Here is a 25,444-nt window from a genome sequence, read left to right as displayed (position 1 = left end):
AGTTTCAACATGTTCTAGCTGTAACAACATTTCTTAATGATGTGGCCCTCTCTAAGGCAAAACAGGTAGTCGGAATGGTCACTGGTTTGTGGGATCATAGTTCTACAGTGCATATATTTCTTAAAGACTTTGATGTCATGACCAAGGCACCAAAACTGGAAGGTAAGGCATAGCCAAATTTTAAGCCATGATAAGAACACTGAATCTTCAGAATGATGGGAGAGGTGAATAGGACAGCCAATGTCAAAGCAAAAGTCATTAATCATATTATCAGCCCTAAATCAATCCAAGTTGGCTGGATAGCTCAGTGGTTTAAGTATCTGGTGGTGTCACAGGTTTTGAGTTCAATTCCCCACTGTGACTCCTGGGAGAAGAGCTCACCTGTGTAGTCATCGGCAACCTGCACAGCCCCAGGGGTCACAGAAGAAGGGAATGGTAACCCAGGGTGCCCCCAGAAAAAGGGAATAGTAAACCTGGAAAGGGTTGCTATAAATAAAAATTGAATTGATGGCGCGTGCACACACACACATACACACATACAGAGGTCAATCCAAGATGCAGACAAAGAGCCAGATGTAAAGCAACTGAGGCTTAGGCAGGAGACCCATGTATTTATTCCTGCAGGCGGGTGGACAGGGCTCCCACCAAAATATCTTCACTGTCACTTTTGCTCTCAAAGATTTTGAAGTCATTGTGCATACACAGGATAAAAATAATGCATAATGCGCAGAAGCCAAGAAGCTGCAATAGTGGTTCAGTGCAGCTACAACTAATGCCTCTATCTATGAAACCACATTAACAGTTTTCTTTAAGTTATAAAGCTTGAGGCAGAGCAGGTGGTCCAGCCAGCCATGCAGGAACAATCACTATCTGCTATAGAGCAAGCATTTCTCTACTTGTTACGCTGAGAGAAAGTAAAGCAAAATCGTAAGTACAACCCCCCCCCCCCCAAAAAAACCCTCTGTAACTGCTTTCCTACCTGGAATACCAGTACTCCCATGTTTGAAACAGCCAGATTAATTTTTGTTCCCTCACGATCAGATGCCAGGTGAAATCTCATACCATACATCTCTAATTTCCGAGCTATCTCAAGCACTTGGAAATCTGATTCAGCAGGAGTTTGGCCTCTATGATGATCAAGACAAAACAAAACACACACACACACAGAGAAGATATTAATAAATTACTTAACAACAGCACTACTGAAACACTATTATAGTCCATTAAGTTCCATGTAATTGCACCAGTGTTTCTAGCCACTGAACCATAAAGCTACATTACTGTGCAGAATGAAAACAGAAAACTTTGTGCAATATTCTACAAAAATAGCATGCATATGGTACAGCACAAAACAATCTATTTCTTATGAGAGAAACAGAGATCCTAATGTCATGCTTTGTGGTCAAATAATTCTCAAAATGGCTTTCAAGCAATAAATAGAAACTAGTGCCTTGAGAGGTTCCCTCAACAGAGCCTAAAAGTGAGACTACTGATCCCATGAACCCTTGCTATTCCCAGGTCTCACTGGCAGCAGTTTCCTTTTTCTTGAAAGGCCAATATAATGGGGATGGAGGCCTACATAGAGGTGAGAAAAGCTCTTCTTTAAATCACTGATTTGGGGCTGTATCTCCCACGATTCTGACTGGGGGAGGTCCTGGCTAGTTCTTGGAGATACAGTGGTGCCTTGACTTCAAACACCATGACATACGAACATTTGGACTTACGAACAGTTCCGGCTACACAATTTTGCTTTGACTTGTGGCCAGAGCTTTGACCTGCGAACAGAAAAAGGCAGGAGGAAAAGAAGGGAAATTCAAAAAACCTAACGATTGGTGGCGAAGAGGCTGCTTCTTTGTAGCTCTTTCACCCCAATCGTTAGGGAAAGGGAGGCTCAGCCTCCCAGGCTTCTGGCCCTGCCGTCACTGCAGCCTTCGGAGGCCTCCCGCTGCCATGGGAGACCTTCCAGGAGGCCGCCGCCGCCGCCAATCGCTGCCTTCAGGCTTTCCCGGGGGTAGACCGGGCTACCAGGGGAAGCCAGGGCCCACATGTAGGGGGAGCATAGTAGTCTTACTCCTTGTCATTGCTTTAATTATGGAAATGCAGCAATCTGAAGAGGAGAGGCTGGTCTCATGGACAGGCTACCAGTACAGTGAAGCCCTCCTCTCTCCAGACTGTTGTATATTCATGATTAAAGCAATGATGGAGGGACAGGACTAGTGTATTGTCATCCACATGCTCTCAGCATATCTGAATAGAGCTTTGAGTGGTCTTCTGAATGATATACTGCATTATTCCAAAGCTAGTTGTATATATCATGATACTCTGCAACACACTGAGTAACACTTAGCAACATCCATTAAGTTAAACGTATGGTTTCTAGCACATCAGTCTTGAAGTTGCAGCCAGAAATAACATACTTGGGAATCTGGCTGGGTCAGACTGGGCTGTACACTCACAAACAATAAGAACAACAACAGATTTGTCCTTTTGCTACTCTACAGCAGAAGATGCTAGTGCCTTGTGGTATAAATCACATGCCAGATACAGTAGATGGACATAGCTCTTAATGAGTCATGCAGGATTATTACTGGCTGCCTGAAACCTACCACATCAAAGAAGTCAATTATTTGGGTGGCATTGCCCCACCAGAAGTATGTTGAGAGATGCTAGCAAATAATGAATTAAATAAAATAACACAGCATGAAACTCATCCACTTTATGGACACTGACCCCCTAGACAACAGCTAAATTGAGGAAAAATTTTCTGCACACATCTCAAGCTCTACATATTAAACCAGAAGAGGCTGTGCTAAATCTATGGATAATAAAAACAACACAGCTTGCCCAATGGATGAATGCTTGTCCTCTCACCAGGACAAGACTCTAGCTGGACTACCTGGAAGTCACTTAACAGCAAAGCAAAGTAGGAAGATCAAAGAATAATCAAGTAAAATGGAGCTACTTGGATACTGGAGAAATTTTCTGTGACTATGGAGAAAAGCAATGCAGCACTTATGTGCATGCAATTTATGCCTCACTAGTATACAAATTAAGATCTAGCAAAAGGCCAAGATAACACTATTGAAGTAACCCTCTTCTGGTCAAAAACAGTCTGTATATTCACATTTAATGTGTTTTCAATTTTACCTACATTTCATATACATCCATTTTAAATTGTGGAAACTCTGATACAAATCAGTAAAGAAAAGAACAAGTCTCTCCAATTGTCAGTCTTCTTTCAGTGTCAATACCAACAACCCAAACTGTTACAGATCTGTACCTGCCTTCTACCTCCCCTTCCAATGGACTCCAACTTCTGCTAGGATCATCTATGTCATTTCCCAGCAAACGTATCACGGTTAAATTAAATTAGAAGAAGAAACATTTGAATTCTTCCCTCTGGCACACAAGAGGGGATAGCTGCATATTCATTGCTTCTTATTACTTTTCAAGCCCAGACAATACATGGCTATACATACCAGCTTCTTAAGAAATGTTTCTGCAACTTTTCTATTAAATATTAATGACAAACCAAATTCAACATACAATGCTTGCCTAAAAAATAGCTGTACTTTCTGTTAAAAAGGGTAATATGTGTCTGAAGAAAGGAGAAACAAGAATTACACCAAGTGATCCACACTAAGCAAACAAATGTTTACAACTTGAAAGCCATTTCAGAGCAATTATCTTCAGATGTTTTCAGCTAACTAATCCTTATTGACCAGCCTGAAAACAATCTGGTCTAATTTTGTTATCCCTTAAGCAGATAAATCTGCTTAAGTTATCCCACAGCAGGGTACTACCACTTTAGAGAATATTCTTAACAATGTTCCTGTGATACATTTCAATAGATCATGTTTTTAAAATGAATTCTATTCTTGCACAGTTCAATAACTGTAAGCCAGTTTGGTGTTGTGGGTATACAGTCAGACATCTGGGATAAAATCCCTGCTGAGTCATGGAAACTCATTGGCAGTGGTGGAGACAGGAAATCACTTTTTGAACATCACCTCAAAAATCTATTATGATTGCCATTAAGTTGGAAGCATCATGGCAACATGTAATGCATTGTCAAAATCCTACTCCATAAATTGCCCCTGCATAAAGGTGATGCTATCACAAGCAGGGGGGAAAATTCAGTAATTAAAGACTTCTGTCCTACGGCTTGTGCAATTTGCACATAATCAATTTCATTGTATGCAAACTGTAGAAGCCTTGGCACAGAAGGAAGAAGTCTTTAATTACTGAAATTCTCTCCCCAACACGTACAGTTGATGACACATCTCACAGGGAGAGATTTTAGGTACTTCTTCCTTTTGTCCCAGGACTCTCATGTCTCCCATGAAATGAAACTTGCACATTAACATTTATTAAAATATGAATTTAATTTTAATTACTGAAAATTGCTATCCCCAGGATGACTTTACCAGTATGAACCTTACTCGGTATAAGTTACAGAAACATGTTTCAGCCACACTATTAAAGAAGTTATGTAAACTTTCTTAATTTCACTGCGATTTTTATTAGATATTACTTATTATAGCCATCATAATAAGGTAAAGGTAAAGGCTCCCCTTGACATTTAGTCCACTTGTGTCCGACTCTAGGGGCTGGTGCCCATCCCCATTTCCAAGCCGTAGAACCAGCGTTTGCCCATAAATAGTTTCCGTGGTCAAGTGGTGAGCACGACCAGACACGGAATGGCGTTACCTTCCCACGTGGTGGTACCTATTTATCTACTCACATTTTACCTGCTTTCGAACTGCTAGGGTGGCAGGAGGTGGGACAAGCGACGGGAGCTCACTCCATTGCATGGATTCACTCTTACAACTGCTGGTCTTCCGACCTTGCAGCACAGAGGCTTCTGCGGTTCAACCCACAGCGCCACCATAATAACTACTGTATACGTTAAAAGTTAAAAGTAATATATTTTTGAGTAGCTGAATACTAAAAGATACCTATGTTACTCAAAGTTCATAATGGCAATATAAGGTGTTGATCTTAACAATTGCCTGGTTTGAGCTACACATTGCCCATCATGTCTGAAGCTCATATATACGTATACCATACCACTGAATGTTATCTGTGTACCATACACAAACACCATGATACGTCTCAGGTTTGCATCATCCTGTCTGTAATTCAACAGAGCTGCCCAGCCTATCAGATACAGTGGTGCCTCGCTTAACGAGCACACCGTTTAACGACAAATATGCATAGCGACGTGTTTTTTGCGACCGCTAATGCGATCGCATTGCGATGTTTTAATAGGGAAAACATCGCATTGCGATGATCTTCACATTGTGATGTTTTTTAAACAGCTGACTGGCGGTTCCAAAATGGCCACCGTATCCGCAAAATGGCCGCCCGCAGCGTTTTCGCGCCCTGCCCTCGCTTACCGGGCTGCAAAAATGGTGGCCGGATCGAGGATTCCCCGCATAGCGGTGAGTTTTCGCCCCAATAGGAACGCATTAAACCCGTTTTAATGCGTTCCTATTGGGTTCCCCCCCCCCGCATAGCGACGAATCCGGATAGCGACATTAATCCTTGAACGGATTAACGTTGGTATGTGGGGCCACCACTGTACTTCAGTCAAATAAATGGGTTGATCAAAACAGCACAATTGGTCTGTTTTACATTTCTACATAAAATATGTACAATATAGCCAACTATCAAATCCAAAAGCTGTAATCAAATAATTATTTTATTCAGTAACAGTATGACTAAATGGGGATGGAGTGGATGGAATGACAGATGAGGACTAAAGAAACCTAGGTTCAGATTCCTATTCAGCCATAGAAGTTCAGGGGGAACAGTTGAAGTGATAAAAGCACTTCTTAAAGATCTCATTTACCAGGAGCTTGGCTGGCCCATTCCTGCCTGTGCCGGCAGCCAACCACTCTGATGAGGAGGTGGAATGGGGATTCTCTCTGAGCAGTCAATGAGTGGTCAGCCACTGATGGAGACGGGAATAGGCTGGCTGAGCTCCTACCTGGATTGGAGTGCAGCTGGAGAAGGACCCCAATAGTGTGCAAAGACCAGTGGGTGGGCCAGCCAGGGGAGATGGGAGATAGTGCCATGCAGAGGGTTTCGTACAAAACCCTTCATCGAGTTTCATGCCTATCTCGAGGAACTTCCCTCTGCTGAGTTTCCCTCTGCATTGTGAGTAGCAGAGACACAGGACCAGCAGACACAACCCTGTGTATTCATCCCTCCATGTAATTACGACTGCATGGACGTCAACACATGAAGAGGGTTCAAGTGAAGCACAGACACCCTTTTACACATGTGTATGATAATTCACAAAAACAGCAAGATAGAGCCACTACTGTATTCTCCTTGCAGCTGGTAATTGAAGTTTCCTCAATCCAGAGAAAGCAATTTACTTTTGGGACAAGACCCCACCCTGGAAAACCCATCTGCTAGTAAGTCATTTGTCAGCACTTCCCCTTTCCATATTTGTCCTCAAAAACCCCAACTTACATAAACAGAACACCAGGAATCTTATTAGAATCCACATTTTCACAGGGTTTTTTTTCATTTCTTTAATGAAAAGAAAGGCTTTGTTTTATCATCAAATTTTTAAGAATCTAAGCTACCAAAAGAAAAAAAGACATGTCCTGGATAGGCACAAACATGGCCAGAAACATGGAATTCCTAAAACCAACATTTAAAAATTACTAACAAAATTGTTCATCAGTGTTCACCAAGTGAAAATTTTAATGCCAAATCTTATATAGCAGAGAATTTGTTTTCATTTTATGATCAAGAGGATAATATTGCCAAGTAAGTTATCATATGCTAACCTTTAAGCATTACTGCCAAGTTTATTTTATGACAAGATATAGCTTTGAACAGCAAAAACTCATCATTGTTTTTCACTTACATATGCTTCTTGTGAAATTCAAGTATTTTTCCTTGCAGCCTTTCTTGGTTTGGAAAGTACTGGTTATTTTTAAGGTGCTCTCGGTCCCCTGATTCATCAAAGTCTCCAACCTCGGCTGTGGTAAAAGACAAAAATATATCTATTAATATATTATTGATTATTGCCTTGAAGACATAGACTTGAAAACAAAGACATAGACTTGAAAACAAATACTTGAAAGCACTTTAATTTACAAAAAAATGTTACATTTCCCACATCAAGCACTGTTCACTTCTTGGCTTTTTAAAAGAGACAGGATTGTTACTGTCTTTTGGAATTTCCATTTCCTAAGACGTGGAACTGCCTTTTTAACTAGGGCCAGAATCCTATTGCTCTATGCACTCATTCAGGGACCATAATACAAGCTACAGTGGTGCCTCGCATAACGTTTGCTTCGTTTAACGTTTTTTTCGCTTAACGTTTATTTTTTCAGAGTCAGATTGTGCTTCGTATAACGTTTTTCCCTATGGGCGATTTTCACATAGCGATTTTGGGACCATGCTTCGCTTAACGTTTTTGGTTTTAGGTCCCCTGCTTCACTTAACGATGTTCATTTTTTCAATTACAAAAGTGTCTTAACATGTTGAAAAATGGTTTTAAATGCTTGCAATCGTTAGTGCACCTTCTAAAATGTGTGCATACTTAATTTGGCATTGATCTGACTTTTCGTTAATTTTTTGTGAATTTTTTTCTCCCCCATAGGAAACAATGGAGCTGTCAGATTTTGACAGCTGTCAAAAGTTGGGGGGAAAAAATTCACCATAAATTAACGAAAAGTCAGATCAAAGCCAAATTAACTTTTGCATCCGTTTTAGAGGGTGCAGAAGCTAATCCAAGCATTTAAAACCATTTTTGACCCTTTTATGACGCACTTAAATTTGCAAAAATTGACTTCGCAAAGCCATTGAAATGTATAGAGTCGGCTTCAATACATTCCAATGGAGGAAACATTGTATCGTTTAACAATGTTTCCTATGGGTTTTTTCGCTTAAGGACGCCAATCCGTGCCTATTGGAACGGATTAACCGGTTTCCAATGCATTCCTATGGGAAATGGTGTTTCGCATAAAGTTTTTTTCGCATAAGGTTTTTTTTTTTGGGAACCAATTAAAAACGTTATGTGAGGCACCACTGTACCTGTTTCCTGGGCTATCATGAGCCCCTTCATCCTGAGACTGTGATGAGACGCCAAGGAAACCAGTCCTATAGCTATACATAGACATCACATCTCTCTATCTACACCAGCTTTCCAACTTTGACAGACAGATAGAAGGGAAAGTGGGAAATCTATCTATCTATCTATCTATCTATCTATCTATCTATCTATCTATCTATCTATCTATCTATCTATCTGTCTATCTGTCTATCTGTCTATCTGTCTATCTATCTATCTATCTATCTATCTATCTATCTATCTATCTATCTATCTATCTATCTATCTATCTATCTATCTAAGTGGGAAAGTGGTAGTATTAGGTTGCTGAACCAAGGGATGGGAAGTAAGATTACAACATCCAGCACCCTAATCATAAAAATCATTTCAAAATGAAGCACAAGAATGAGTGGAGCAGATGAAGCTTACCATATTTTTTGCTCCATAAGACACACCTGACTATAACACGCACATTTTTATCCTATACTGGAAGTCGCCTAGAGTGGTCGAGTAGACCAGATAGGCGGGGTATAAATCAAATGAATGAATGAATGAATGAATGAATGAATGAATGAATGAATGAATGAATAAATAAATAAATTTTTAGAAGAGGAAAACAGGAAAAAATATTCCTCTGAATCAGGGGTGGGCAATTAAATAAATAAACAGTGCAAGTCCCACACTGGGACTGAAAAAAAAACCTCACCAAAAAACAAAGCAACATAGAAACATAACCCCCACCCCAAACCTACCCTCCAAAACCCACCCAGAACATTATTTTAAAAAGTAAAAAGCTGCACCTTACCGGTACGAAGCCTCCTGGGGGTCTCCCACTACCGCCATTGCTGCCTTCCCAAGCCTCCGGAGGCCTCAGAAGGCACCGCAGAGGTCCCCCTCCACCACCATAATCTTAATTGCCGCTGCTGAGATCTTTTGGCCTTGGACCCAAGAAGTGTAAAAAGGGAAACTGGCTGCCCTTTGCAAAGATGGCGGCTGCAGCTTCATTTAGGGTAGGGAAGTTCCAGCTGTCATCTTTGCAAAGGGCAGCCTGGATTCCCTTAGCTTGCCTTAAGGGAATCCAGGCTGCCCTTTGCAAATATGGCACCTGCAGCTTCCCAACCCTATATGAAGCCGCAGCCACCATCTTTGCAAAGGGCAGGCAGTCTCCATTTCTACATGCGTGGCTCCAAGGCCAAAAGACCTCAGCAGCGGCGATTAAGGTAGGAGGGTGTCGCTGAGGGCGGGGTCGAAGGTGTGGGTTTACTCATGAGTAAGCACCACAGGCGGTGCAGGTCTACTCATGAGTAAGTGCCACCGAACATCCTGGGTGGGGCGCGCAGGTTGGAGGAGCTCTCTGGACCGGGCATGCGGCAGAAGGAGGAAGGAGAAGCGGCCGGGTGCCTGGTGCTTTGTAAGCTAGGGAAACCTCCAAGGGTGTCGGTGACGGTGGGGCCTTCTGAGGCCTCCGGAGGCCTGGGAAGGCAGCGATGGGGTGGGGTGGGGGGACAGTATTCGCTCCATAACACACACACACTTTTCCCTCCACTTTTTTTGGGCGGAACTGCGTCTTATGGAACGAAAAATACGATAGTTAATATTAATGTGACTAATAAATGAGTACCTAAAGAATAAATCGTATGTTTTTATATTTATTAAATCCCATCATGGTTTTTTGAATTCTTCATTTCAAATATGGTTTGTTGATTTCTCTATGAAGGAAATGTTTTGAAGTTTGGATTGCTATCCTTCCACTGAGGGACTTCTGTCACTATTTCAATGTAGAGCAATCTCTTCTCACAGCAAGATACATGAAGAAAATTCACTCTTTAAAATTTGCTTATTGTCCAAAAAGAAGAAAAGAAATCTCAGCGAAGGAAAAATGGGAACATCTTTGATTTTCTCCATATCTTTAAAAACAGACTCTCAGAATGAAGATATTACTGAACAAACCCACCAAATGGGAATACAACACCAAAGTCCATCCCCACCTTTAAACACCAAAGTCCATCCCCACATTTAAAACCGTGTTTATGTAGCAAATTTTTAAGAGGAGTCAAGTACCAGCAATATGTTACTTTAATATTTTAAGGAATACTAGCAAAAACTGTTTTTGCAAGTGGTTTTGTGCACTGAAACCTTTGCATGCCATCCTTAACAGTACATGCTAGATCCTTTTTCCATATATTTTTGTGCCCAATCACTTTTTTGTTAATCATAATTACTACTTTTAACTAAGTGGGTTTTAATGGTTTGATTGCATTGTTTTAATATGAAAAGTGAGGTAGTTATGTTTTAATATTTACAATGTATTGTTTTTAATTGTACTTATACACAAACACAAACACAAACACACACACACACACACACACACACACACACACACACACACACACTGGGAGACATATGGGATATAAAACAAATCAATAAACCAATAGATAAATGTATATGTTGCATTTCCATCACTGTCCAGGCCAATATCTGTTTTGATTCAGTAAAGCTGCTGGATCATGTGCATCTAGAATATGCCAATATAATCCTAATACAGTATTTCTTGGTGTTTCTGAAATTATTAGTCATTTCATCCCATATAAGGAACATCAAATACTAACATTGCAGAAGATGAGATATGAGGAGTGCTGCAGTGTTGTCACTGCAGGTAAGGCGTTCTTCTGCTAGGTCTCTCTTAATTTGTAGTGCAAATAGATACCTAGAAGACAAGAACCAATAATAAGTTTTATAAACTGGACTGTTGTACATTATTCATTCCAGAACAAAGACAGCACTTCAAAACTAGCTTTTGCCAAAGCAGTAGCTGATGCAGGATGCTATGAAGTAATCAACAAAAGCTATGCACCTGGATAATGAGCACAATTTTATTGTATCAAGTTATAGGAGCGTAAATCAGATTGGATACTGGAAATGTTTAATTTAAATGAATTGAAAGCTTCCTAGGGCTCCCTTTTGGCCTGGGAATATCTTTAGGAGCCTCATGATGTGTGTGGGGGTGGGGGGTGTTTTAACAGTCAAAAACCATCAGTAGCAGTCCAGACCTCACTGCTGGTGATAAACTGGCAAATTCTGAGTATCAAAGCCACACACATCCCACTCACAAGGATCCCAAAAACATCCCCCCGAAGGGCAAAACTGAACTTCAGAACCTGGGGTTCAATGCATTTAAAGGGGAAAAACAAAAAATCACCAAAAATTAACGAAGACTCAGAACAGAGCCAAATTAAGTTTGCACATGTTTCACAAGGTGGACTACCAATTCCAAGCATTTAAAACAGGTTTCAAACATTTTAACACTTAAAAATGAGCGAAAACGGACATCTTTAAGTGAAAATCCCCCATAGAGAACATCGTTAAACGATGCGGAAAATTCCTCCAAGAAACACATCGTTAAGTGAATTCTTCGTTAAACGAAGCAATCGCTAAGCGAGGCACCACTGTATTTCCTGTGTCCAATTCGGTTTATGCAACAGAATTTTGCCTACTGTTAGAGTAGTGGAGGCCATCCGCTGGGATCTCTCTCCTTTTTTAAATACAGTGGATCGAGCAGAGATGTCCAGTGCTCCGACTGGCCTGGTGAGTTTTGAATTTTTTCAGCCTGTGATGCCAGATATGGTGAACAAAGCACTTGATCGCTGCCGGGCCACCACCTCCTTTGACCGTTGCCCAGCCTGGCTAATCAAAGTAGCCAGGCCTGTAACAACGGAATAGGCTACTGCGATAATTAATGGGTGTCTCCAGGAGGGCAAGATTCCTCTTGTCCTCAAGAAGACACTCATTAGGCCCATTACAAAGAAACCAAATTTGGCAACGGACAATACTGGCAATTATAGGCCCATCGCCAATGTTTCTTTCCTTAGTAAAGTGGTCGAGAGAGTGGTGGCTGATCAGCTTCAGGCTCCTTTGGATGAAACAAATGCCCTGGATCCATTCCAGTCGGGCTTCAGGTCGTGCCACAGCACAGAAACAGCACTGGTCGCACTGTTGGATGACCTGTTGAGGGAGACTGACAGGGGCAAAATGTCCCTTTTGGTCCTCCTCGATATCTCAGCCGCCTTCAATACCATCGACCATGGTATCCTCCTGGGGAGGCTCTCTGAGCTGGGAATTGGTGGCCCGGCGCTTGCCTGGCTCTGATCCTACTTGGAGGACCATCCTCAGAGAGTTCAGCTTGGGGAGAGTGTCTTAGCCCTGTGGAGTCTCAATTGTGGAGTTCTGCAGCGCTTGATCATCTACCCAATGCTGTTTAACATCTATATGAGACCACTGGGTGGGGTCATCAGGGGGTGTGGAGCCTCGTGCCATCAGTATGCTGATGACACGCAGCTCTACATCTCCTTTAGCCTACTTCAGTGGATGCCGTGCTGTCCCTTCAGCATTGCCTGGAGACTGTACTGCAATGGATGCAGGAGAATGGGTTGAGTCTGAACCTGGACAAGACGGAGGTCCTGAGGGTGGGTGGCCTGGCTTGGGAAACTCCCTCTTTTGAGGGGGTGACTCTCACCGTGAAGAGTGAAGTTCACAGCTTGGGAGTAGGACCTTGATATCTGGCAGAACGCCTTCTCCCACCTAGATCTACTCGAGTCACTTGCTATAGCCAGGAAAGATGGCTGAGGGGCCTGACACGGAGAGAGGCTTGGAAAGAAAGAACAAGAAACCGGGCCTTCTCGGCGGTGGCCCCTCAACTCTGGAACAGCTTGCCACCAAAAATTTGTCTGGCACCCCCGCTGGGTGTTTTCAAGAGCCAATTAAAAACTTGGCTCTTTAGGCAGGCCTTCCCTCCTGCAAATACTTGATTTTTATTTTTCTTTGTTTTTGTTGTTTATCTTTCCATCTTGATTATATTATTATTGTAGATTTTAACTGTTGTTTTTAAATCCATTTTGTGCACAATATATTGTGAGCTGCCCTGAGTAGACTCCTGTCTAGAAGGGCGGGATTAAAAAAAAATCAAATCAAATCAAATCAAATCAAATCAATAAATAACTTCCAATGCCTCTGAGTATTACCCAACAGGAAAAATATATCATCACCACCAGCTTCCAGGTAATTGCTGTTCAGTGACATCCTTTTACTATAAGTACATCATGTGACTAGCTATGACTTAGTTATATGGCATAACTACAAAAAGCCTAGGAAAATCTTCACCTTCATCAAGTCATGTAGGTATATTACCTTTAAGGCTGGTGGGCTTTATACCAAAAGTGGCTAAGACTATGCCTAATGAGAATTTGCCTATTCTGCAAAAATGTGTGTCAAATTATCTCAGTACATGAGGGAAATCAAGCTACTGTTAACCTACAGTCCTTGCTGTCACCATGTCTCTTTCAATGTATTTACTTTCCTGAAAACAGCCTATACCCTTCTACGGGAGAAATTAAAAAACAAAACCTTCACAGATAAACTGTATGTTTAAAATTTGAAAATAATCCACTATTTTAATGATTCTGTTATTATCTGATGAAGGACAGAAAACCTTGGTACTCCAGATGATACTGAATTAAAACTGCCATTTTTTATTGGCCATACTGACCGAAGCAGATGGGAGCAAGAATCCAACATCAGTTGGAAGGTAAGAGATCCCCATCTTTGCTATGTATATTCAGGCTCTATCCTATACTGAACATTTTACCAAACAGCTATGTCAAAGTTTCCAAAGAACACAAACACACTGAAGCCCTAACAGGAACTCTGGAGAACAGATACTGTATATTCCAATATTCTAGTACTGTATCTCTTACAGAACCTAAAGTCATCCACAGCAGTCATCTGTGAAAACAGGAAAGCAAACTACAAAAGTAAGAAAACAGCAGAAAGCACAATCAAAAGAAAAACTGTTTAACACTGAAATTTGCAGATGAAAAGGTATACACAGGTGCATTCAGGTAGAAAATACTAGAAATACAAAGCATACATTGGCAGAAATATAGGTATCAGCAGCTGAGTTCTGCTGAGATCTGCAAAATTGTGCTTGATTATGAGGAAGAACAAAGAAGAAGCATATCCTTGATACTATTCGATCAAAGCAAACACGAAAGGCAAAACAAGGAAACAGGCATAATAACATGAACTGAGGTTAGAGATGAAATCAGATCATCCAGAAATTGGTTAAATAACAGACAACATGGAGAAGTGTTTTCTTTTGTGAAAAGTGTTAAAACCGGTATTTTGAGCATATTCTTAACACACAAACTTTCTATGCATACAACTGAAGCAGTACTTTTGTTGCTAGATTATGTTAGGAAAAACCTGATGTCATTCAAAGCAACGCAGAAATTAAAACCTAAATCTACCAAAGTATTTTGATTATGAAGGTTTTCTTTTTAACCTTTCTTTCCTTTTTATATGTCTATACTTCAACTGTAAATAATTCAGAAATTAATATACAGTAAGGAGTCTTTACCTGGTAAACTCCTCTTGCAACTGACCAGGATCAGGAGGAAAGAATTTTACAGCTAGACGAAGCACTGCATTCTTTGGTCCTACAGGAAAATCAAAATACAGTATTACCTTTTAGCTTCATATTTTAAACTTGCATGTTGAACTGTGACTGTGAACATTCATATGGAGATAATGGAAACTAGGCATATACATTGCTAATGGGCTCCTACTGATGCAGCAACAAGGCCAAAAATGGCATGCCAGAATCTCTTATTTCAACCCCAGATTAGACTTTTCTTCCACTTAAGGGCAGGACAAACACTATATAAAAGCAGCATCAGTGGACAGGAAGTATGAAATGTCAGCCAAACACAAGACTGATAAATAGTAAGGCTCTGCAACTGAGCATGAAACACATAAATAAACAAAGGAAACCACCTTTTATCAACCTTACAACTCTAGTTCAATGTCTAGTATCAGAAGCGGAATGGATGAGGGTGAATAAACAGAAGCTTAACCTGACAAGACAGAGGAGCTCCTGGTGAGTCAAAAGGCAGATCAAGGAACAGGGATACAGCTTGTGCTGGATGGCATTACATACCATCTGAAAACATAGTGTGCAGCTTAGGGATGCTCTTGTATTCATCTCTGAGCCTGGATGCCCAGGTTTTAGTAGTGACCAAGAGTGTATTTCCACAATTAAAACAAGTGCACTAGCTGAGCCCATTCTTAGGTCTGATCTGGCCATGGTGACACATGCTTTCGTTACATCCTGGCTGGATTACTGTAACTCACTCTACACAGGGCTGCCTCTGGAAAGTGTCCATAAACTTCACCAGGTTCAAAACACAGCAGTCAGATTGCCAACTGGGGATTGTGACAGGGATCAAATAACTTCCCTGTTACAGCAGCTCCACTGGTTGTGATCCACTTGGGGTCATAATTCAAAGTGCTGGTTCTAACTTATGAAGCCCTAAATGGCTTGGGTCCATGCTATGTCAAGAATTGCAGCTCCATTTATGAACCTATTTGGGTATTAAGATAATCAGAAAATGCCTGATTTTACCACCTTCACAGGCATGCTTGGTGGGGACACTGGAGAGGGTCTTTGTTGCTACCCCCAGACTTTGGAACTTCTTCCCTCAGGAGGCCAGACTGGCCCCATCTTTGCTGTCCTTCTGCAAGCAGGCGAAAACCTTTCTCTTCAGGTCACCTGAGTGGGATTTTTTAATGGGTGGTTGTACTTTACTGCCTTGAATGTGTTTTGATGTTGCTTTTTTAAATTCTTCTTTAGTGCCACATTTGTTTGATCCTTTTTAGTATTTGTATACTTACTATTTTTAGTTTCAGATATACAGTGGTGCCTCGCACAACGAGTGCCTCACACAACGATGAATTCACACAACGATGCCTTTTTCTGTTAAATTTGCTGCCTCACACAGCGATGTTTCCTATGGGGGATTTTCACACAACGATCTCCCTTTTCGCTCCTGTAAAAGTGTCTTACAATGTTTGGACGCTGTTTTAAATGATTGCAATGGTTAGTCCACCTCCTGAAACCTATGCAAACTGATTTTGGTGTTGTTCTGACACTTCGTTAATTTATGATGATTTTTTGTTTTTTCCATTGGAAACCATTAGACAGACCATCCAATGGTTTCCAATGGAGAAAATTCAAAAAATCATCATAAATTAACGAAGTGTCAGAACAACACCAAAATCAGTTTGCATAGGTTTCAGGAGGTGGACTAACCATTGCAATCATTTAAAACAGCGTCCAAACATTGTAAGACACTTTTACAGGAGCGAAAAAGGACTTCGCAAAGGCATTGAAATGTATTGAGTCGGCTTCAATACATTCCAATATAGGAAACATTGTTTCACTCAGCGATGTTTCCTATGGGGATTTTCACTGAACGATGGCAATCCGTTCCAATTGGAACGGATTAACCGGTTTTCAATGCATTCCTATGTGAAATGGTGTTTCACAGAACGATGTTTCACACAACGTTGATTTTTTTGGAACCAATTAACATCGTTGTGTGAGGCACCACTGTAGTCTTTTAATGATGTAAACTGCCTTGAGTCCTTTTTAAGAATAGTGTAATTTATTTAAATAAACAAACAAACCTTGTGTTTTCTAAGTTCTACACTATACTCCTAGCAGCCTCTCCCATATAGCTAATAGTAACGCTGAGAAACCTAGTAAAAAAACTTTGAGGATCCCACACTGAGGAAGGATGATGCAATCTATGCAGAGAGCCAAACCAGATAGATAGGCATAAGAGATATCTAAAATTAATGCCTAACATCTCAGAGCCAGATAATTCATTATCTGCACTGGTAGCCACTTCAGAAATAGCATTCCTCATGCTTGGATAATTTTATTGGTAGAGAATGGGTGAGACAGGATACTGGATACACTACCACAGTGAAATACTACATGTACATTTTTGCTACCAGTCATGTGAACCAAAGAAGGACACACACACACACACACACACACACACACACACACACACACACACACACACACACACACACACACACACACACACACACACACACACACACACACAGAGAGAGTAGCAGTAGTAAATGGAATTTTTCACATCTGCAACAATGCTGTCTGTTCTGATCTGAGACCCTAATTGAAATACACATCTTTCAAGCTTTTCAAAGGAATTAGAGACAAAGGGCATTATGGAATCCATTTCATATGCTATCAAAGTTTAACAAAACACAGAATTGGCTTAGCAACCATACCGTATTAAATTAGTTGTGAAACAATTGCTTTCTGTACCAGCATTTGACTTATCTTTGGAGCAACACTGATCTATGTATCTAATATGCAAAGTTCCACATATTATCTGCACTTGTTTATAAGAAAATAATTTTCCTGAAAGATACGATAAAAAAATCACAAGAACAAAAGTTTAGTATACTGTATTTTGCTCAAATATTCTACAACCTCAGAGCTTGTTAGCTAGTTAGGTGCTGTGAAATCGAAATCTAATAGGGCTGTCAAAGTACCGTAAGTGAAATATTTAAAGAGTGGTTATACCAGTTCTACTCTCTCAGTGATTTTCCATGGGCAAATGGGAATTAGAACACTGGCCTCCAGAGTCCTAGTTTGTCACTCTATCCACTACACCACAATGGGTTTCTCCCAAAACTGGACATCATTAGTAATTCATTTAGCAACTCTTATATTGTGTTCTACCTAGGGACGTAGTGGCACTGCAGGTTAAACCGCAGAAGCCTCTGTGCTGCAAGTCAGAAGACCAGCAGTTGTAAGATTGAATCCATGCGATGGAGTGAGCTCCCGTCGCTTGTCCCACCTCCTGCCAATCTAGCAGTTCGAAAGCAGGTAAAAAATGCGAGTAGATAAATAGACACCACCTCGGTGGGAAGGTAACGACGTTCCATGTCTAGTCGTGCTCGCCACGTGACCACGGAAGCTGTCTACGGACAAACGCTGGCTCTATGGCTTGGAAACAGGGATGAGCACCGCCCCCTAGAGTTGAACACGACTGGACTAAATGTAAAGGGGAATCTTTACCTTACCTATATTGTATTCTGCTCTCCTGCCCACTGAAATATTTGTGGAATCAGGTTTTATTTATTTATATTTTTAAACTTTTAAACAGCCCATCTGACCAATGGCCACTCTGGGTGGTATACAACAGCAAACAATATGAACATATAACAAATAAACCTAAATTCAATTAACACAATTAAAAATTAAAATTAACTTAAAATCAAATAATAGCTATAGATGTTAAACATATAATCTCAGTGGGCTATTGAGATGGTATAGTTTCAAAAGCCTGCCAAAATAGGAAAGTTTTCCAAAATTTCCTAAAAGATTCCAGAGAAAGGGTCAGGTGAATTTCAGGCAGCAGTTCATTACAGAGGAGAGCCTGGTTCCTTTTTCTCTCTTGGGGCTAGCATCCTCAGCCACACAGCCTGGGATACATAAGTAGGGCGGGCAGTCCCTCTTGGAAGGAGGCATATGCCATGTATCGAGGTCCCAAACTGTTTAGAACTTTATAGGTCAATACCCACACCTTGAACCTGATAGAGGAATGTACTGGTAAAGAGTAGACATGGGGATGAATTTAAAAAATGGATCGTGATATACATAAGAAATTGCTGATTCGTTAAATATTTGTTCCTTCATATTCATCTGTTTCAGGGACCTAGACGAATAAGAAGGGAGAAATATTTCCCCACTTTTATTTGTTCCCCATAGGAAGAGAGGGAAGGCTAGCCTTCTCTCTCTTCCTATCGCTTTCCCATTTTGCCCACGGGCCCGCTGATCGATTGCCTGAAGCATGTGTTTCCCTTAGCCTGCCTTAAGGGACTCCTGGCTGCCCCTTGCAAAGATGAAGGCTGCAGCTTCCTTACCCTAAATGAAGCCACAGCCGCCATCTTTGCAAAGGGCAGCTGGTGTCCCTTACTGCAGGCCATAGCTGCAGAGGCCAGCTGGAGACTCTGGTGATGATTACGGGGGGCAGCGGCATGGGGGGGGCGAAGCAGGGGCGGCAAGAGAGCACTGCAGTAATCTATTCTTGAGACTGCCAAAGCCTGGACCAGCATGATGAGAGACCTACTGTCAAGGTAAGGATGGAACTGTTCTGGTGGTCCAAGGCACTGGTTCTTAACCTTGGGTTACTCAGGAGTTTTGGACTGCAACTCCCAGAAGCCTTCACCACAAGCTGTGCTGACTGGGGTTTCTGGGAGTTGCAGGTCAAAAGCATCTGAGTAACAAAGGTTAAGAACCACTGGTCCAAGGTATGCGGTTTTCTGGCAGTTCTCCTCCACCACCACATTTCAAATGATTTTTTTCTCTGTTGGCTTTTTTCACGTCCAGCTTTCACATCCATACATAGTACAGTGGTGCCTCGACTTACAAACGCCCCTACCAATGAACATTTCGACTTACAAACAGCTCCGGTCACAAAATTTTCTTTGACTTGCAAATGGAGCTTCGACTTACAAACAGAAAAAAAATTGCAGGGAAGGCGGGGAAAGCAGGAAATTTGAACTTTCAGTTAACCGTTGGCCAGTGAAGAGGCTGCTTGTCTGCTACATCGCTCGCCCCAGTGGTTAGAGAGTGTGGATACAAAGAGAGACTTCAGACTGCCTAGTACTGTACTTGCCTGGTACTGTATTGTATGTATTGTTTTTTTTTTATCTTTGATTTTTGTATTTTTGACTTTCTTTTTTAAAACAGAGAGACTGCCTGTTCTGGGTGAGTACACTGTATGCACAGGGTTTTTGCAGCTTCGGTTTGGGCTAGGTGGGGGGGTTATGTTTCTCTGCTCTGATGGGTCTTGCAGACCCTTTCTGTAAAGGTATATGCTGGCCAGTGTGCTTTAATTGGATTATAGTCTTTTGGTTTTAAAATCAGAAATTTTTTGCAAGGGTCTGTACTGGCTGGTGTGCTTTAAAATTGAGTTTAGTCTTTTGGTTTTAAAATCAGAAATTTGTTTGCAAGGGTCTGTGCTGCCTGTTGTGCTCTAAAATGGAGTTTAGACTCAAGTCTCCCCCCCCCCCCGAATTGTCTTCTCTCTCTCTCTCTGCTCCCCAGGTGCTTGGCTTGGTTCAAAATGTGTTTTGTTTAAAAGGTGCTTGGTTTGGTTTAAAATGTGTTTGGTTTAAAAGGTGCTTGGTTTGGTTTAAAAGGTGATGGTGTAAAATGTATGGGTTTAGCATGTATGGGTTTAAAATGTGTTTCCAAACTCCCCCCCATTGTCCTCTTTCTCTCTGTCTTCTCTTTTTGTGCATAAAAAAACAAACCTTTGTCTGAGGGGTCTGTGTGCCCCAGTGATGACCTTCTTTCTTTCCTCTTTTGCCCTTTGTTCCCTCCCTCCCTCCTTTCCTGCTCTTTTTTTAACCTAAGTCATCTTAGGTTAAAAAAAAATTCCCCATAGTGATAGAGAACAAATTAACCAGTTTTGCATTAGTTCCTATGGGAACAAATGTTTTGACTTCAACCAGCGCCTCTACATACAAACAAAAAACAGCCGGAACGGATTAATCAGGTTTCAGTGTATTTCAATGGGAAATGCTGATTCAACTTACGAACATCTTCTGGGACAGATTAAGTTCGTAAGTCGAAGCGCCACTGTAACTGCAAATACAATCATGTTGATGATCTTGGCCTCGGTCTCCAGCAACACACATTCTTTAGTTCCTTCACAGTTGCCTTTTCAAGTCTCAGTGTTCTTCTAATTACTTGGCTGTATCTCCATTTGGTTTGATAACTGAAGCAAGGTATATAAAATCTTCAACAATTCTAATTTCTTCATTCTCAACATTGAAGTTCCTTAGTTCTTCTGCACACTTTTTATCTTCTTAACGTTCAACTGCAGTCCTGCTTTTGCAATTTATTTCTTTACCTTCAATTAAGTCATGTCAAGTCACTGCTGCTTTGTACAAATAATGTGTCATCTGCATATCTTATATTACTGAGGTTTCTTCCATAAATTTTCATTTCACCTTCATCTGAATCTAGTTGTATGATACGTTCTGCATATGTACTGAAGAGATAGAGACATAGAATAAACCTTTGCCTGACACCTTTGCCTAAGGGGAACCGTTCTGTTTTTCCATATTCTGTTCTAATTCTAGCTTCTAGAAAGAGCCTCATGGCACATCAGTTAAACTGCAGTATGGCACTTCATGACCCGAGTTTGATCCCAGGCTTAGGTAGCCAGCTTGACTCAGCTTTCCGTCCTTCCTAGGTTGGTAAACTGAGTTCCCAGCTTGCTTCGCTTCACTTCACTTTGCTTTTTGTCCACAATATAGATTACGCATCAGGCCAATTAGTACAGGCTAACTTTCTTCTGAAATTCTTTGGTATGCTCCTACAGCCAATGTATGTTTGCAATTTGATCTCTAGTGCTTTTCCCTTTCAGAATCCAGCCTGACTATCACCCATTTCTCACACCATGTAGGGTAAAAGATTTTGTTGTAACACCTTGAGTATCAAGTCACTTGGCTAGCTAACTGTACGCCTTGGTGACTCTTTATTGAACATTCCCAGTCTGTGAGCCATCAGTTTGTTTTTCATTTGTTGCAAATTGGTCAGGTGAAATACTAGCAGGACGCCCATCACTTAGACCAGTGATGGCGAACCTATGGCACGTGTGTCACAGCTGGCACGCGAAGCCCTTTCTTCCGGCACGCGGCAAACCTTTTGAAGTGGCTACAGCTGGGATTCCCCCTTTCTCTTCCTGTTTTGGATCCTTTAACTTCCTGTCTGTCCCCATGATTCCCCCTGAAACTGCCACTTCCTGTTCCGGTCTGGTCTTCCGGGCAGCACGGCAGCCACTGGTTTCTTCCCCACCCCCTCATTTTGGGCAGGCGAGCCAAAAAAGGTTTGCCTCCACTGACTTAGACCAATTCCGAATAGATCGCAAACTATACGGAAAAGTTCTGCCCGCTGATTTGAAGCTTTGCTTATCCGGATAGCGAAGTGAGCTCGACTAGCAGCCCTCACCTCAGCAAGGTAATGGTTAGCGATCCGGACTGCTTTCCGATTATAATCTGTTGGGTTCTGTCTCCAATTGCACTCTGGCCTTCTCCTGTTTTGCTTCATAAATTGCAGCTCCTGGTTAAACCAGGGCGCAGTCCAAGCTTTGCGTCAGAGAGGACATTTCGGCACAATCGTGTCTACAGCCCTGGTGGCGGCAGCAAGCCAGCCATCAACCAGAGCCTCGACAGGAGCGCCAGTCAGATCAACCAAAATCCCTCTCATGGAATCCTAGAATCTTATAGGATCCAGTAGCTTTTGAGGGTGGACCATTAAAATAGGTCTTTGCTCCCTGCAGGGAGGGAGAGCCACTAAGAGGTTACATTTTATTAGGTGGTGATCCAACCATGACAAGGGAACTGACACAAGGTCAGTCACCATCAGACTGCACTCATTCCGCTTAGTGGAGAACACCAGGTCCATCGTGTGACCATCCACGTTGGTGCGGCCGTTAACATTTTGGGACATGTCCAAGGAAGCCAAGGTTTCCAAGAACTCAAGAGCCGGACCAGAAATCTCTGCCTCCGCATGGATGTTGAAATCACCCAAGACCAGAAGCCTTGGGGATTCCAACTGTGCCGCGGAGACAAAGTCTGCCAGCTCCGGTATGGAAATGGCTGGGTCGTGGGGAGCGTGGTAACCTAGCAAGATCCCAATACCATCCCTGGCCCCAATCAACATGTGGAGGGCCTCCAGACCTGGCTTCACCATCATAGAGCACCTAATAACCTCCAGAGTGTTTCTATAAACAATGGCTACTCCCCTCCGCCCCTCCAGTCTACCCTGGTGCTGGACAGCATAACCGGGAGGACAGGCAAGAGTCAAGGGAACACCCCGTTCCCAGCCCATCCAAGTTTCGGTTATGCATGCAGGTCTGCATCCTCCTCCAGAAGATTCCTTTAGTTATCTTTTTCAGCTTTACTCTGATTTTTTCATATTAAAACTTTGTTTTAATATGAGCGCGTTCCTCCCTGTCGGAGAGCCCAATATAGTCCCTCGAAGAATCCTGCAAAGGTATAGGAGGTATAGAAAGAGGCGCAGTAGCCAGCTTGGCTAAGTCCTTTTGGCTCTTAGGCTTCTCCTTGTCCTTTTTCTTATTTGCAGGATCGGTAGACCGTGGCTGAGCCTTGGAGGAAGCCAGCTTAGGCGGTTTTTTTGAGTTCTTGGATTTAACAGGTAAGGAAGTCGTGCTGGATAAAGACTGGGCAATAGGGCTAGTGGCTGATTTAGCAGCCTCCTAGCAAGGCGGGTTCGACAAAGGGAGGACTGCAACCTCCATAGTAGGGTTCAGAAATTTCGCGTAGAGAAAAGATTTGAATCGTTGGAGCCGCAGCTTAATAACCTGCTTGGAAAAACTCCTGCATGCAGTGCACAGTTGGGTGAGATGGGATTCCCCCAAACAAAATAAACAGAAACTGTGCCCGTCTGTAAGTGGAATTTGTCGAAGACAAACGGAGCACTTCTTAAAGCCCCAAGGGGCCATAAAAAAAAAGGGAAAAGAAAAGGGGGAAAACCATTGAGGGAATGGGGGGGACGATAGAATGGGAAAAAAGGATTAACTGGAGGTTCTATCGTCAGAAAAACGAATAGAATAAAATAAAATAAAGAAAAAAGTTTCAAAAGATAGATTTAGCAGAGCTAAAATCACTATCCTTAGTGCTCTAGTTCCTAACGTCCTACTCGAACGGTGAAAAAGAGGACAGTCAAAGGAAAGTTGAGGAGGCGGAGCTCATACCCTGCCGGGGGGGGGCAACTAAATGACCTTTTTTTCCTAAGCTCTAGAATCTTCTGAACGTCCTGCACAGGCGCAGGATAAGCCCATTTGTGTGCATTCACAAACGACACTACGAAGAAATACTGTACTCTTTTTTCCTATTAATGGATACACTACCTCCAATCCCACTGATTACACTTCTCACATCACTGTGTATAGCATGAATACTAGTTTATTTTTGCTTCCTTAGAGTGTCTGAACAAAGTATTAATAATAGCATTCAAAATAATTGTGTTCACCACCTTCAATTCTGGAAAGAAATTCAATGTGAAAAATAAATGTATAAACTTACTTCGTATTTGTTTAATTATAGGTTTCATAGGTTCAAGCCAGATCTGAAGTAGAAAAGATAAAATAAAATAAAAACTGGGTAGTTTTCACAGCAAAACACAGATATACACAGCAAAACAGTAAGTCAGATAACTTTAATAGTTTTAACTTCCTTATCATATCCCCTACTTGTTATAACCATTATCTTAGCTAGACAGTAGTTCTCACAATAAAGCTATAGCTACCATATTTTTCCATCTATAAGACGCCCCCAAGTATAACCCCCCCTACACTTTTCTAACCCAAAATTATGGAATCTAAGTGGGGCTTAGCAAGTGGAGAGGGAAAGGAATCAAAGTGCTGCAGGATCGCTTTGATCCCTGCTTTCTCCCTTCATGCTAAGCCCCAGAACTGCACAATTGCTTTGATCCATTTCCCCCTTTTGCGGGATTGCTTTGATCCTTTCCCCCCCGCCTTTTGCTAAGGTGCTTAGCAAGTGGAGGGGAAAGCAGGGATCAAATCCACTTGTTTTTGTTTTTTCCTTAGTTTCCTTCCATGTATAACAAAATTCTAAATTTTTAGTCTAAAGATTTTAGACAAAAAGTATCATCTTATACATGGAAAATATGTTAGTTACTACATAAAGATAATAATCGAATGCCATAAATAAAGCCAAATGAAGTGCATGTTTTGATTTATTTCAGAGAAAAAAACAATATAAATACTTCTGCTATGAATTCCATGGCCCAAGAAATTTGTGAAATTTTCTCTCAAGTGAGAAAAGTGGGGCTGGATGAAATATTTCCCAGAGTTGAGATACAGGGGATTCTCACAGCAGGAAAGACAAGAATTACTGCTGGAACTTTTTTCCACTTTGTGAAAGCATATATTCATGCAAGAAAGATTTTTTCAGCTAGCTGACATTCCACAGACTTAAGTTATATAAAGCTTTATAAAACATGGGGATTTAGTAGAATGACCTATGTAAATGTAAAAACCTAAGGTTTCTACATATAAGCATGTAAATTCTATTATCAAATTAAGTACATCTGGCACATTTGTGAGAATAATTGCAAGATTTTCTTTAAACATATTACATACTCCCAGTTTATATTGTCGTAGTAACCCATAAAAGCAAGATTCCAGCATACTTACCGGTACATAATCAGTGGCACACATATGTATATGAATCTTTAAGAATACAAAGTTAAATCTGTCTCAACAAGTTCAATGTCTCCTAGTTCCCTAGGCGAACCTACAAGATATACTTTAAAAGCATGTTTAACACTCACAGAATAAAAAGCTATAGGCAGAGTTGCAGGTGTAGGAGTAAGTTCTGGTTGGCCCTAAGAGCCACATGGCACCTGCAGACTGCCATATAGGCTGAGGG

General features: G+C 41.5%; 1 protein-coding gene across 5 annotated transcripts in view; it reads right to left on the bottom strand.

The window, feature by feature from the left end:
• Positions 1–25,444, bottom strand: part of FARP2 (FERM, ARH/RhoGEF and pleckstrin domain protein 2) — a 104,368-nt gene that overhangs the window by 48,655 nt on the left and 30,269 nt on the right. For all 5 annotated transcript variants that reach the window (XR_013543024.1, XR_013543025.1, XM_020786311.3 and 2 more), the window contains 5 exons: positions 24,077–24,119; positions 14,490–14,568; positions 10,687–10,784; positions 6,887–7,001; positions 980–1,127 (listed from right to left, as the gene is read on the bottom strand). Coding sequence is in view for 3 of the 5 variants with exons in the window: in XM_020786311.3 (XP_020641970.2) it covers positions 980–1,127; positions 6,887–7,001; positions 10,687–10,784; positions 14,490–14,568; positions 24,077–24,119 (483 nt within the window). In the remaining 2 variants the exon portion in view is untranslated. The remainder of the gene's footprint in view (positions 1–979; positions 1,128–6,886; positions 7,002–10,686; positions 10,785–14,489; positions 14,569–24,076; positions 24,120–25,444) is intronic.

The sequence above is a fragment of the Pogona vitticeps genome, chromosome 3 (assembly GCF_051106095.1).
Source record: "Pogona vitticeps strain Pit_001003342236 chromosome 3, PviZW2.1, whole genome shotgun sequence".
In the NCBI taxonomy this organism is placed as follows: domain Eukaryota; kingdom Metazoa; phylum Chordata; class Lepidosauria; order Squamata; family Agamidae; genus Pogona; species Pogona vitticeps.
The sequence above is the reverse complement of the archived record's forward strand: the minus strand, read 5'-3'. Positions and strand labels throughout refer to the sequence as shown.